The sequence below is a fragment of the Charadrius vociferus genome, unplaced genomic scaffold (genome assembly GCF_000708025.1).
Source record: "Charadrius vociferus isolate BGI_N301 unplaced genomic scaffold, ASM70802v2 scaffold266, whole genome shotgun sequence".
In the NCBI taxonomy this organism is placed as follows: domain Eukaryota; kingdom Metazoa; phylum Chordata; class Aves; order Charadriiformes; family Charadriidae; genus Charadrius; species Charadrius vociferus.
This window is the reverse complement of record NW_009649114.1, coordinates 2,145,783-2,159,948: the sequence shown is the minus strand read 5'-3', so window position 1 is coordinate 2,159,948 and position 14,166 is coordinate 2,145,783. Positions and strand designations below refer to the sequence as shown.

Here is a 14,166-nt window from a genome sequence, read left to right as displayed (position 1 = left end):
CTCCGTGTTTTCCCAGCCTTCCAGCTCAGCCCCACAGCAAACCCAGCTCTCTGCCTCGCAGCCCCCGATTGGGGAGCGAAGCGGGGCAGGGGGCTTCACCGGCTCATCCCCCACCGCGGTGCTGGGGCGTGATGGAGGGAAGGTATATAAACTCCTTGTTGCACAAGGTTGGTTTAGATTGCAGCAGCACTCTGCTTCCCGTGCCGTGGAGGCACACTGGAGGACCCCCATGTGCAGACCTTGCCCACCACAGGCATGGGGGGCAGAGCCCCCCCACTATGGGCATAGTGCTGCCCACGGTGAGGGGCAAGTCTGCGCCTCCCGGGTGGATCCACGTGTGCCCCGTGGCACTGGGAGGCAGCGAGAACTGGTGCTTGGCACGTGCGGTACGGACATTGAGCTCCACTTATGGTTTCTCCTCCCCACGGGGGTCTGAGATGCCACTGGCACCCTTTGAAGCACTGATAGGGGTGGTAGCGGGTGTTTTGCAGGTGGGGGAGTCTGAAGCCTTGGGGACGGGGTACCTGGGGGAGTCGGGGAGCTCCGGAGCCTCCCTGGTGCCGTGAGCCGTGGATCAAGGCAGGCGTGGTGTCCGGAGGGTGACCGCAGGGTGCTGAGCCCTGCACGTGGATGCCGCTGGAGCAGTGCATGGCCCCTGGGAGCAGGGCCGGCCCCGGGCCGTCCCACCAGCCGGACGGTGAACGTTGGGTCCATGTGCTCAGCCCTCCACCCTTTTTCTCTTTGAACAGGTAAAAAAACCGGAGCCCCCGAAAATCGCAACAAAGGTAACCAGCCTCTCCATCCTTTGAACCAGCACCACACTAACTACTGAGCATTCCTCCTTCCTTCCTTCCTTCCTTCCTTCTTCTCATCAGTCTGTGCTCTTTGCTGCTCCGGCGGGACTCTCGCCTCGTTGTCCTGGGAGAGGGTGCAACGGTCATGCGGCCGGTGGCCCCGGCACGGCATCGCGGTGCCCTCCGGCACCCCACCACGGGGCTGTGCATAACTGGGGTGGGGCTGGCCAGCTTCCCCCGTGGCCACCTTGCCCCTGCCTGGGGCAAAGCCTTTGTGCAGGGAGGACAGGGCTCTTCCAGCAGCCCGGACCATTGGCAGAGCATCCCTTTCTCGGGGCAAACTTCATCCACGTTGACAAGAGCCGCAGCTGTGACCTGGTGGCTCTGAAATCCTTGTGTCCCCCAGAAGCCATCCCTGTGCAGGGCTTGTGTTTGGGCACGGCTTAGGGAAGAGACGTGGGTCCCCTCACACCATTCCCAGGATGAAATGTCCCACGGGGCCTGGCCAATGCGATGGTTGCACCCTCTCCTCCCATGGCCTCGACTCCGTGAGCGTCTCCTCGCCAGTGTTTCTCACACTGTTCTTTGCAGGCTGTGGAAGAAGCCCATTTCTGCACCTCTCTCTCCACCTCTCTCTCTCTCTTTCTCTCTCCTCTCAGCAGTTTGAGTTTCCCTCCTTCCCGTCAGACTGTGTCCGGGTGCTTGTTTTGTCCGTGTCGGGTCTGTCGTAACCGTGGAGGTGTCCGATGTGGAGCGGCCGCGAGCTCTGGGGTGTCTGAAGCCATTGAGCGGTGGCAGCCAGGAGAGGACAATTCCCGGGGCAGCCATGAGCAGTTATGGGGTCACCACTGCTCCTCCAGCCCTGACGGCTGAGGAGGCACATCTTGGGGTGGGGGGAAGCGGTCCCATCCCTCTCCCCGTCCTCCAGTCACCCTGGGTCTCCCTGGTGCAGACCTTCAGCTGGACTGGAGCGATTAGAGCAGCTGTGAGAGCCTGGCTGCCTCGGGTCCTCAAAAACGTAACGGATGGCTCAGGGTTGGGGTTCAAGGAGCTGGCTCCTTCCTTTTCAATCTTCATCCAAATTTCTAACCGTCCCCCTTCCATCTCACCCCCTCAGTCGCTCCCCTGGCAAGTGATTCCTGATGGGCTGCCCACGGGGCACTGCAGAGGTGGCGTCGGGAGTGGGACACAGAGCAGGGATGCTCATCAAGGGACGGGGGTGAGCGGAGCCTCTCTGGGGTCAGCCCAAAGTGCTCCCCATCTGCCGCAGGGTGTAAAGCAGCCCTCAGGTGAGGCTAGAAGAGACCTGCCTCCACCCCAAAGCCTGGCCAGAGGGTTTCTTGCAGCGCTGCCTTAGAGGTGTGACCAACGCAGGGGTGACATCGCCAGTGTCAGCTCTGAGGATCTTTTATCCGTGGGGCTGAGGTAGATGGCAGAAAACTGCCCTGTAGAGAGGTGGCAGGGCCCCGGACACGAGGTTGCCATGTGCTCGGATGCGTGTGTTGTCGGGAATGGTTCTTGTTCTGGGTTTTCTCTCTCTCTCTCTCACCACCATCTTTCTCAGTGGTGTCCTACAGGTTTCCCTGGTCTCTCTCCTATTCACACGTGGTGTCTTATTTTGCCCTGGGCTGTAGCTAAAACTCAGGATGGTGTGGCCTTAGAGATCCAGCCCCTGAAGAGTCAGGAAGGGGTGGAAAATGAGGAGAAGGAGAAGAAGAAGGTGAAGGTGCCCAAGAAGGAGAAGTCTGTGCTGCAAGGGAAGCTCACGCGACTGGCGGTCCAGATTGGGAAGGCGGGTGAGTGGCGGTGGCCCGGCACGAGCTGTCATCCCAGAGCTCTCCCAGAAGGCTGTCCCCTTCCCCTGCACCCCCTCACCTGCTGCTCTGCTGCTTCTTCCCCCAGGGCTGATCATGTCGGCCATCACTGTCATCATCTTGGTGCTATACTTCGTGATCGACACGTTTGGGGTGCAGGGGCGGCCCTGGCTGGCAGAGTGCACCCCCATTTACATCCAGTACTTTGTCAAGTTCTTCATCATCGGTGTCACCGTGTTGGTGGTGGCTGTGCCTGAAGGGCTCCCGCTGGCGGTCACCATCTCCCTGGCTTACTCTGTGAAGGTGAGACCATGATGTGGTGGGATTGCTGGGGGCATGATGGGGAAATTCAGGCTTTTGGCTCTAATCTTCCGGGTTGTGGTGCCTGTTGCAGAAAATGATGAAGGACAACAACCTTGTGAGACACTTGGATGCGTGCGAGACCATGGGCAATGCCACCGCCATTTGCTCGGACAAGACGGGCACGCTCACCATGAACCGCATGACCGTGGTGCAGGCCTATGTGGGGGACACCCACTACCGCCAGATCCCCGACCCTGACGCCATCCTGCCCAAGATCCTGGACCTCATAGTCAACGGTGTCGCCATCAACTCCGCCTACACGTCCAAGATCCTGGTGAGTTGGAGAAGCACAACCTCGTGTCCTGTGGCCTTCCCACCATTGGCCATCCCTGCAGCTCCCATCCTGCCATACCGAGGTTTGGCATTGCTTTTCCTTTCCCTTCGTCCCCTCCAGCCACCTGAGAAGCAAGCGGGGCTACCCCGGCAAGTGGGGAACAAGACCGAATGTGCCCTGCTGGGTTTCGTGCTGGACCTGAAGCAGGATTACCAGGCTGTGCGGAACGAAGTACCAGAGGAGAAGCTCTACAAGGTCTACACCTTCAACTCGGTGCGCAAGTCCATGAGCACTGTGCTGAAGAACAGCAATGGCGGCTTCCGCATGTACAGCAAGGGAGCTTCCGAGATCATCCTCCGCAAGTAACCGTCCTCCCTCGCTACCCCAGTTCTCTCCCTGTCCTGTGGGCTTTAGGCTCTCGATGCACCGCAGAGCTGTTTTGGGGGGCTGCGGGGTGAAGAGTGCTCATGTGGAGGAGGGAGGAGGTGACTATTGGGAGGCGCTGCTGTGCAAAGCGTTCAACTCTCTCAGGGTGGCTTTGGTAAAGCTGTAGGGAGCTGTGGGTAAGGGGGATGTTCCCAGTTTGCAGATGGGGAAGCTGGGTGATGGGGAGCGGATCGCTGAGCCAGCAGTTTGTGCCACCACCGGTCTCCCTCACCCTCCGTCCTGGTCCTGCGTTAGGTGCACCAGGATCCTGGATAAGAACGGTGACCCCCGGGTGTTCAAGGTGAAGGACCGGGATGAGATGGTGAAGAAGGTGATAGAGCCCATGGCCTGCCATGGGCTGCGGACCATCTGCCTGGCCTTCCGTGACTTCCCTGCTGACGCTGAGCCAGACTGGGACAGCGAGAACGAGATCCTGTCTGACCTGACCTGCATCGCCGTGGTTGGGATAGAGGACCCTGTGCGGCCAGAGGTACCGAACCCCAGCTCTGCCCTGTCTGTCTTCCACCCCAGCCCCACTCCTGGGCCAGGAGCCCCTTTCCGTGCTGCTCAGGACCACGAGCCCCTTACGAAAGCACAAGCAGCTCCTCTGCATCCATCCCTGAAGTGCCCCATGCGACCACCTCCCTGCTGCCGGCATTTCTCTCCCATACCTGGGCAAAATTGTCTGGAGGACACGTCTTATGAGGAACGACTGAGGGCACTGGGGGTGTTCAGCCTGGAGAAGAGGAGGCTGAGGGGAGACCTTATCACTCTCTACAACTCCCTGAAAGGAGGGGGTAGAGAGGTGGGGGCTGACCTCTTCTCCCTGGTGACAAGTGATAGGACGAGAGGAAATGGGTTCAAGTTATGCCAGGCAAGGGTTAGATTGGATATTAGGAAAAAAATTTTCATGGAAAGGGTTATTAAACATTGGAAGAGGCTGCCCGGGGAGGGGGTGGATTCGCCATCCCTGGAGGTGTTTAAAAAAAGGGCAGATGTGGTACTTGGGGACACGGTTTAGAAGTGGTTTTGTCAGGATAGGTTAGTGGTTGGATTTGATGATCTTAAAGGTCCCTTCCAACCTCAGCGATTCTAAGATAAAATGACCTGATGGCAGGCTGCTTCCCCCCCAACTTTCTCCCCAGTGCACAAGCCAGACTGGTTCCACACGCGGTTGAAAGGTGCACGGAGACACCACGTAGGGGTGGCAGAGGGGTGTTGGAGAGGGATAGGGCTGATCTAGCTGGTTCCTGGCAGGCAGCTGGGCTAATGCAATAAGCTCTCCGCGATACCTGCCTCTTGATTACATTTTGGAGCTCGCCCCCTGTGCTCCTGCCTTGCTTGCATCTTTCCTGATTAGATGTTCAAGTATCTGGGTCTGGGAATTGCATTACAGATGCCTCGTCTGCACCGGCTCTGGAGGCCATTGATTCAATTTGCTAATTTCTCACTAATATCCTCTTCCCCCACTGCTCCGTAATAGATAAACCTATTAGCGCAGCAACGTGCTGCCGGAGGGGGCGGATAAAATGCCCCCGTTGTGATGGATCCCGGGGCTGTGCCTTGGCTGCACCCTGGCATGACGGGGAGGAGGCAGAGGTTGCCTTCCCCTCGGGGCAGGGGCTGGAAGATCTCGCGTTGTTTGTGCCGGAGGAGCTGCTCCGGACACGCACACGAGTCTGGCTGGAGCCGTGGCGAGGGCAGGAGGCTGCGGTGCGGGAGCAGCCGGCAGCGAGCGGGGGGCAGGCGTCCTCTCTGGGGGCGCAGCCGGCAGCGAGCGGGGGGCAGGCTTCCTCTCCGGTCCCTGGTGGCTTCCCGTATCCCCGGGGATAAATGGCTGAGCTGGTTCTGGAGGGGGAAATTTTCAGTTCAGCATCTCATCCCCAGTGTGAGCACTGAGCTGAGCCACGCGTGGATGCTGGTTCCTGACCCCAAACCTTTTTAGGGAGGGTGGAAGAGGAGCTGCCTGGCTCCCAGCATCCCCAGTACCGAACCAGTATACTCTGCCCTGCCTGTCTGACCCCCTCCTGACTCCGTCCTTGTCCCCCAGGTGCCAGACGCCATCCTGAAGTGCCAGCGTGCAGGGATCACCGTCCGGATGGTGACGGGGGACAACATCAACACTGCCCGTGCCATCGCCACCAAGTGTGGCATCCTGCTGCCGGGGGAGGACTTCTTGTGCCTGGAGGGGAAGGAATTCAACCGCCTCATCCGCAACGAGAAGGGAGAGGTGGGAGAGCACCCCGTGTCCCTCTCTGCAGCGGGGGTGGGTGGGCTCTCCGACAGCCCCGGCAGCATAAGGCACTGAATCCCACTGGGTTTTCCTCCTCTCTTGGATAAACACAGTGGTCCCTCTGCTTGCCGGGATCTCGGCCAGCGCGGCCACAGGGGTGTCTGGAGGTGAAGGCGCTGTCCTGTCCCACTTGGGGTTTGCTCTCCGGTGGGGCAGAAGGTTTCTGGGGGGGTCCCTTCCCTTTCTGACACGTGCCTTGTCCTGCAGGTAGAACAGGAGCAGCTGGATAAGATCTGGCCCAAGCTGCGTGTGCTGGCCCGTTCCTCCCCGACAGATAAGCACACGCTCGTGAAAGGTGAGCCCCCGCCAGCTCCCCCCCCCCAGCACCTCATCCTGCTCTGCCCGGGGGTTTTAGTAGGAAAAAAGTCTCTTAGAGATTAGGAATAAATTTTTCACTCTGAGGGCGGTGAGCCCCTGGGGCAGGTTGCCCCGAGAAGCTGTGGCTGCCCCATCCCTGGAGGTGTTCAAGGCCAGGTTGGACGGGGCTTGGAGCAACCTGGGCTGGGGGGAGGTGTCCCTGCCCAGGGCAGGGGGTGGCACTGGGTGGGCTTTAAGGTCCCTTCCAATCTAAACCATTCTGTGACTTTCGCAGCATAATCTGCATGGGGAGCCTGCCTTTAGGGCTTATTTTTTCTGAATTGCTTGTCTCCATTTCAGGAATTATCGACAGCACCGTCGGTGACCAGAGGCAGGTGGTGGCCGTGACTGGGGACGGGACCAACGATGGCCCAGCATTGAAGAAAGCCGACGTTGGGTTTGCCATGGTATGGACGGGCGGTGGGTTTTGCCCCGGGGGGGGCCTTCGTTCTCTGGGGTGAGAAACTGATGGCACGCTTAGTTATTCTCAACACCGAAATTATTTCTGGACTAGCAGAACTCTTTTCCAAATCTACAGGATGGCTTAAAAAGAGAAAAAGAAACTTTCTTTGGAGGTTTGATTTAACTTTCGTGAACTTTGTAGGGCTGTTGGCAAAAGATTGATGGGAAGCAATCCTCGGAGAGGCTGGCTTAGGGCTGGGCTCCTCTGTCCCACCCGGAGGGACCGGGCCGAGCTGAAGGTGACATGGTGCTTGTGGAGCACCCAGTGCAGGGACCTGCCTGGCCCCGGTTTGAGCTGTGGGGTCCAGGAGAGCCATGGGAAGCTGCTAACTCAGTGTGATTTGATTTATCCCTGCGGTTCTTCACTCAGGCTCGTAACGGGCAGCCCAGGCTGTGAGCTTCGTGCTGGCACTGACTTGGGGAGTTTATTTATGGTGAAGAACTCTGATCTGGTTTGCTGCTTTTCTTTGCCCTGTCCAAAAGAAGGAAGAAAATAAACCTGACAGTTTTAACAGGTTTTCTGTGAGTTGTTTAAGTTTAGGTTCATGAGCAGGAGCCAGCTGCTGGGTGATGCCTTATGAGCTTTGAGTAAATGAGAAATTTTGGGGGAGAAGGGATTTTTTTCGAAGGTCTTTAAAGGCTCCAGAACTGCACTTGGATATTTAGGACCAACAGCAGAAGGTAGTCTGTCTTCTCCTGGGGACTGTTAGAGTGGGGCTCCGTGCCCTGTGTGCAGGATCAGATCCAGGGCAGGCACTGGGTTTTACTGGGGGCTGGGCACCGGTGCTGTGCTGCCCTCGGGTCTCCAGAGAGCGGGGATTAAACGGCATGATGGGGTACCTTCGGCTGGTCTGTCCAGCTTGCCCCAAAGCCCATACCCTGCAGCAGCCGCGGGGTTCCCCTCTGAGACGGGTCTTGCAAAGCTAAAGAGCTTCTCCAGGAAAGCACCAGGGAACTGGCTGGTTATGGGCATCATCGTTTCGGTGCGTTTAATTACTGCAAAGGGAGCGCCTCTGTGTGCCGGCAGTGAGAAACGCAGCGAGCCCAGCTCCTGCAGAGCAAACTGTGCCCTTCTGAGATGCTGCAGGTGACTTTGGAGAGGCGGTGGGCAGCCCTGGGGCTGCCATCTCCCTCAGACGGGGCAGGAGGCACCAGGAAGGCGCTGGAGCTTCGCACTGCCGAACTGTCTCCCTCATTTGGGGCTCCCAACCCTTGCTCGCAGCAGAGATGCCCAGCCAGGGATGCCGGTGCTCCCTGGCCTGAGGAGCAAGCCGTGCTTACAAGCTGTTCTCCGGCTTTGCTGCGCTGTGGCCCCTGTCTGGGGCCACCACAGTGACAGGCTGCAAAGCTGCACCGACTCAGAGCCCCGCTCTGGAGCCGAACCGGTGTCTGTCCTTGAAGGCTTTGCTGCTTTGGAGCCTCCGCTCTCTCGGGTGCGTTGGTGCAGCCGCAGCAGGACTCGTTGTCGAACACAGGACTGGCACTGGCTGCTCTGGCTCCAGCGGATTTTTCTCTCGGGGCTGTTTCTGGGAAGAAGCAGAGCCGGGCGGACACCGAGCTTGCTCCGTGACTCACCCCATCTCTTTCTCCCTGGTCCTCAAGGGCATCGCAGGCACAGATGTGGCGAAGGAGGCTTCGGACATCATCCTGACGGATGATAATTTCACCAGCATCGTCAAGGCGGTGATGTGGGGGCGCAACGTCTACGACAGCATCTCCAAGTTTTTGCAGTTCCAGCTGACCGTTAACGTCGTGGCTGTCATCGTGGCCTTCACGGGCGCCTGTATCACGCAGGTACGGGGCTGTTGGGCTCGGCAGGAGGAGAGCGGAGGCTCCTGAGAAACAGGGAGTGAAGAGAGGGTGGTCTCGGTGGCATGACGTGTTCTCCTTGCAGGACTCCCCCCTGAAGGCTGTCCAGATGCTGTGGGTGAACCTGATCATGGACACCTTCGCCTCTTTAGCCCTGGCCACGGAGCCCCCGTCCGAGTCCCTGCTGCTGCGCAAGCCGTACGGCCGCAACAAGCCGCTCATCTCCCGCACCATGATGAAGAACATCCTGGGCCATGCGGTGTACCAGCTAACTATCATTTTCACGCTGCTTTTTGCAGGTGAGCTGTGAGGCTCCAAGAAACAGCAGGGGGGAAAGGAAAGGGGCAGAGTCCCAGCACTGCCTCGTGTGTCCCCATTCCGCACCAGTGTTGGGGACCCTTGCTCTCAGCTGGCACTCGGTGACCCCATGCTGGCCAGGACAGAGTTTATTTAGTAATGAATGGGAAGCGGAGGGGTGTTAAGGGAGAGGATTTACATTGGTGTGGGTCTGCTCAAGACCTCGCTGGGTGCAGAGACAGTTTCAGCCGGGGCAGCAGGTTTTCAACATACTGAAGGAACTAAGTGCTCAGTGGGGCTAGCATGGGGTGCCCCTAGCTGGGTCAAGGGATCTTCAGCAAGAGCCTGGGATCTTAATTCCATCTCCACCAGTGCAGAGCAGAAGTAAGAAGCAGGATCTCATCTTCTCTTCTCTTCCCTGCCCTTCCCCATCCCCTCCCCGTAACCCCTCGTCTGCTTAGGGGAGAAGTTTTTCGACATCGACAGTGGCCGAAATGCCCCGCTCCACTCCCCACCCACCGAGCACTACACCATCGTCTTCAACACCTTTGTCATGATGCAGTTGTTCAACGAGATCAACGCGCGCAAGATCCATGGGGAGAGGAACGTCTTCGAGGCCATCTACCGCAACCCCATCTTCTGCACAGTGGTGCTGGGGACGTTTGCAGCTCAGGTGAAGCTGCAGAAACAGCATGGGAATAAACTGGTGGGGCTGGGAGGGGACCATGAGGCAGGCAGGACCTGTGTCTGCTGCAGTCAGTGCCCACAGCTCTGTCCTGTCCCCTTATTCTTCTCCAGCAGCTTCTTGGTGACACGAAACCTGAATATTGGGGTCTAGAGTGTGCTGGGAGATGCCAGGGCTGGCCAGCCAGCATGCCTCTGGTGTCCTGTAAAGTTCCTAGCCTAGATGGGAGGTCCTTGCTCCTCTCATGATCCCAGGGAAGGGGGAAAAGACGTGTGGCTCTAGGGGACCTTTTTATCCCTTGGCTGGGCCACGCAGCCCTTGGAGCTCACCAGTGTGTGACTTGCTCTCTCCTGTGCTGTAGATCATCATTGTGGAGTTTGGTGGGAAGCCGTTCAGCTGCTCCGGGCTCACCTTGAGCCAGTGGTTCTGGTGTATTTTTATCGGAGTGGGAGAGCTCCTCTGGGGCCAGGTAAGAGCCAGTCTGAAAAACATACCACGTGCCTCCATGCCACGGCGTGCTCGCAGCCCAGCCTGCCTTTCCCTTCCCGCTGCCTCCCTGCCCTTGCTCTGCCCAGAATTTATTCAAGGCAGCTTTAGAAGGGGGTGATGGTCCATCCCAGTACCGTGCCAGCAGTGAGGAGAGGAGGTGGCTAAGCTACTCCTCATTCCCACCCAGCTTGCGGCGGGGCACATCCATCCAGCGGTGGCATCTCTTGGCTGAGTCCCTGGCAGCTCGCTGCAGGAGTGCTCCCCCTTGGTCGAGGCTGACGGTGGGCTCCGTGCCACCATAGCCTGCAGGCTAAGGAGCTGCTCTCTCCCTGCCTCTCCCCAGCTGATCTGCACTGTCCCAACCAGCCACCTGAAGTTCCTGAAGGAAGCTGGGCACGGCATCACCAAGGAGGAGATCCCAGAGGAGGAGCTGCCCGAAGATGTGGATGAGATCGACCACGCTGAAATGGAGCTGCGGCGCGGGCAGATCCTGTGGTTCAGGGGTCTCAACAGGATACAGACGCAGGTACCGTGGGGCAGCGGGTACCGGTGGGGCTCTTCCTTCTCTCTCTCTTTCTTTCTCTCTCTTTCTCTCCAGGGGCTCTGTCTGGAAAGAGGCGCCGGCTGCTGCTCGGAGGATGCCATCGCCTCCTGGGCTAGACTTCTCCCACCACCTGTGCCTTTCTGGGTCTGCCCTGGTCGGGGAACCAGGACAGCCTGGCTTTTGGGGACAGCTCGGGGTAGGGGGAGGCACGGCTCTGTTCTGCTGCAGAGCACGGTGCCCTGCAGCCTGAGGCCAGGCTGGTCTGCAGGAGGCTGGACGTGCTGCTGATGGGCACCTCGCGCAGCAGTGGAGGGGGCTCGGAAGCTGTGGGGAGGCCACGGAGCCACCCGGGCTCTTAGCGAGTTGTGCAGCAGTTGGAGCTGCTCTTGGTTGCTGCTGGGATGCCGCTCCCCGGGGAGAACGTGCCCAGGAGGGGTCTGCCTGCACGAGACCCTCTCCGGTCTCACTCTTCTGCTGCTCTCCGTTCTTCCCAATGGCCCTTTGGCTGACGGCTCTTGCCACCCCTCCTTGCCAGCTCTCCGGGCTCCTCGCCTGGAGCTCTTGGCCCCACAGCACAGAATGAGAGGAGAATCTATCTGTTAATATGGTTTTTACATCCGCTGTTTCTCCCTGAGTCAGTTTTTCCTGAAAAGATGGGTTTCTTTTCCCCCAGCCTGCTGGCTGGGCAGGGCAGGGCGAGCTCCCCGCAGCGAGGTCACTGCCCCTCGTCTTTCCTCGAGGCCTGGGCAGAGCTGCCCCATGGAGGAGAGCTGCAGGTCCCCAGTGGCCCCTGGCACACGGGGCTGCTGTGTTACCTGTCATTCCTCCTCCTCCGGCCCTCCCGCGAATGGAGGTAACCAAAATGGCCCAGGCAGGGGGACTGGAGCAAGCACAGCAGCCGTGTTGGGCCATGTTAACTTTTGCTTCTCCTCTGTGAGATGTTGCCTTGATGGTTTCACGGTGAGGTTCAGCCCATTGCGAGGGGCGGCCAGGCTCTTCTGGGGGCGCAGGGCAGAGCTGGTCGTGGGCGCTACGGGGGGCTGAGCTGCCAGCTCGGTCTGGTTCATTCCCATGAAAGATGTGCTGGGAGCACTGGGCTGTTCGGGAGGCAGTCCAGATGTGTTGGAAGCCCGGTAGGCACGAACGGCTGCAGTACCAGCAGCCAGGCGTGGAGCCCGGAGCCTCCGAGCTATCTCCCTCCAGCCATGGTGGACCTGGGCTGAAACAAGCTCTTGCAAGGTGAAGGATGCTCCTGGACGCTGGCACGTCCTGGAGCCTCTTTAGCAAGTCCTTTCCTGGCTGTGGTGCCCTGTGCATCGAGCAGAGCAGCCGGTAGGTCCAACCTGAGCGCCTTGGGGGCTTCTGTCCCCAGTCAGCGTGTCCTAAGTGAGAGCACAGGGCTCTTCCCCGCGAGCCACCCCGGCGCGCTGGGGAAAAGGGGGTCCCTCCGTGGAGGGAGATCAAACCAGGGAAGGGAGTGAAGCAGCGTGTAAAATACCTCCAGGGTGAAGCAGAGCTACACAGGGGTCTGGAGGAGGTGCCCCTTGCCGAGGAGCCATGTGGCCAAGGTGGGCAAGCCGGGGCGGCGCAGGGCTGTGCGCTCTGCCAGCGGGCTGGCTGGCACAGGGCTGGGGACAATCCCGCTCCGAAGTGTCTGGGAAGCCACGGCGGCACCAGGCTGCCGCTCAGTTCCTCCGGCCCCGGCGTGCATCCACAGAGCAACTGTGCCCCACCACCAAGGGTGCTGCCTTGCCGCATCCCTGCCCGTCCCTACCGGCTCTGCTTCCCAGCCCTTTTGCAGAGCCGTGAGACTGAAACGTCTTCCAGCACGGCCGGCTGCCGCGGGAGCTGCGGGTGCGTGGTGTGTCCCAGGATTCAGTCCCTCACGTGTACATCCCATGGGGCTGAGGGACCAGAAACCCTTTCCCGGTGCAGTTTTCCGGACCACCGGCTGCCAGCTCGCACCTCTGCCCACCCTCTCTCTTTCTCCGCTCCTCCTGCAGATTGTTGGGATAACTCAAGGTGTTTCCTCTGTCGCTCCCTCCCACCGCAGTCTCTTGCTTGGTGGTGGGATAAACCCTGCCCCTCTCGCGCCTGCGGGAGCGGGGCAGAGGCTGGAAGCCGACCTCTCCTCTGCTCCCAGAAACACCAGCCGAACCCGGTGCGGGTTTACAGGAGCGCGGGGTTGGGGGGGAACTCTCTCCTCTCTCCTCCCTTCTCCCCACCTCTCCGTCCTCTTTCTTCCTTCATGTCCCTGTGTGTCTGCCCAACCTCCCTGCTCCCCTCCATCCCCGACCCCTCTCCCTGTCTCTGGCCGGGGCGACGCTATCTCACTCTCTGGTTCTTTGCAGATGGACGTAGTTTACACATTCCAGACCGGCGCCTCCTCTTTGCAGGGAGCCCTCAGGAGACAGCCTTCCATCGTGAGCCAGCACCACGATGTAAAAAATGTTTCTAGCCCAACCCATGTAGCTCTTTCCTCCGTCAATTCCACTCCCACCACTTCTGCTGTTGCTGCTGCTGCTGCATCTCCTCCTGCGGGCAGTGAGTGATAGTCTATTACAATGCATGACTTCTAATAACCACAGAGAGCACCTGCACCAACCTAACCCAGCCTGTTCTCTCTCCCTCTAACCCTTGACTCGCGCACACTGATTTCCCAAATGAAGGATGGGGTGGGACAGCATTTAAAAAAAAAAAAAAACCAAACCAAAACAAAAAGAAAACAAAAACCAAAGAAAAGTTTTTATGCTGTTGCATCTTCAACAAGTTTACGATACTTTCTGGTCCTTTCCCCCCCACATTCCTTGTTGCTTCCTCCATTTTTACCTCTTCTCCTCCTTTGCAGGACTGACGTATGAGTCCACTCTCCTGAGGGGTGCAAAAATTGGCAGTTCTTGTTAAAAGAACCCCGTGTTCATAAGTAACTAAAAGCATTGCTGTGAAAAGGGCATGCTACACCCAAAAGCTGCCGTTTCTTTCCGATGCGGCTCTGCCCAGCCCCAGGATGCCCCAGGCGGGCAGGGATGGGCAGAGGCGTTGCTTTACCGAAGCTGTAAATCTGTTTGGAGGCAGAGTGGCCGCTTAGACCTTCCCACAGCAGTAAGTGTGCTACTGGGGTCGGCTGAGCCGTGGTAACGGGCTGCCTGTGTGCTCTCTGCCTCTTGCACGCCTGTGAGAAGGCGTCTTTGCTCCTGCCTTGGTTGGGAGTTTGGACGGTGCGTGAGAGCAGCCGGTTACCGTAGCTCAGCTGGCCGGTGGTGACACATCGGAGCTGCTCAAAGCCGCTCACCTACAGCTCATTCCGCTGTTTCAGAGCTAGCTTGTAAGCAAGCAGCCTCCTCTGGTCCCGCCTGTGAACTTGCATGCCATGCGAGACAGAGCTGAGCGAGCCCGTGCACGTAAGTGTGCCCTTTGCTGCCCTGGAGCTCTGCGGGGACAGCACAGGGCTCCGCTGGTCCCCCTGTGGTAGTCGGAGCATCGCTGCCCCGTTGCAGCGGCTCAGGGGTGCCCGGCACGTTCTGCACACGCTGGTTCTCAGTGTATGCAGAGACACGCG

At 59.1% G+C, this 14,166-nt stretch overlaps 1 protein-coding gene across 2 annotated transcripts in view; it reads left to right on the top strand.

Annotated features, from left to right (window-relative positions):
- The window catches only part of ATP2B4 (ATPase, Ca++ transporting, plasma membrane 4), a 28,584-nt gene that overhangs the window by 9,711 nt on the left and 4,707 nt on the right, over positions 1-14,166 (top strand). The window contains exons 6-20 of one of the 2 annotated variants that reach the window (XM_009888232.1): positions 750-785; positions 2,429-2,590; positions 2,697-2,911; positions 3,003-3,245; positions 3,366-3,607; positions 3,927-4,161; positions 5,722-5,901; positions 6,172-6,259; positions 6,622-6,728; positions 8,386-8,577; positions 8,678-8,891; positions 9,351-9,562; positions 9,936-10,043; positions 10,407-10,589; positions 12,959-13,159. In XM_009888232.1, the coding sequence (XP_009886534.1) occupies positions 750-785; positions 2,429-2,590; positions 2,697-2,911; positions 3,003-3,245; positions 3,366-3,607; positions 3,927-4,161; positions 5,722-5,901; positions 6,172-6,259; positions 6,622-6,728; positions 8,386-8,577; positions 8,678-8,891; positions 9,351-9,562; positions 9,936-10,043; positions 10,407-10,589; positions 12,959-13,159 (2,618 nt within the window). Of the gene's footprint in view, positions 1-749; positions 786-2,428; positions 2,591-2,696; positions 2,912-3,002; positions 3,246-3,365; positions 3,608-3,926; positions 4,162-5,721; positions 5,902-6,171; positions 6,260-6,621; positions 6,729-8,385; positions 8,578-8,677; positions 8,892-9,350; positions 9,563-9,935; positions 10,044-10,406; positions 10,590-12,958; positions 13,160-14,166 lie in introns of those variants that run through there. The other variant, XM_009888231.1, reaches the window with a different exon arrangement.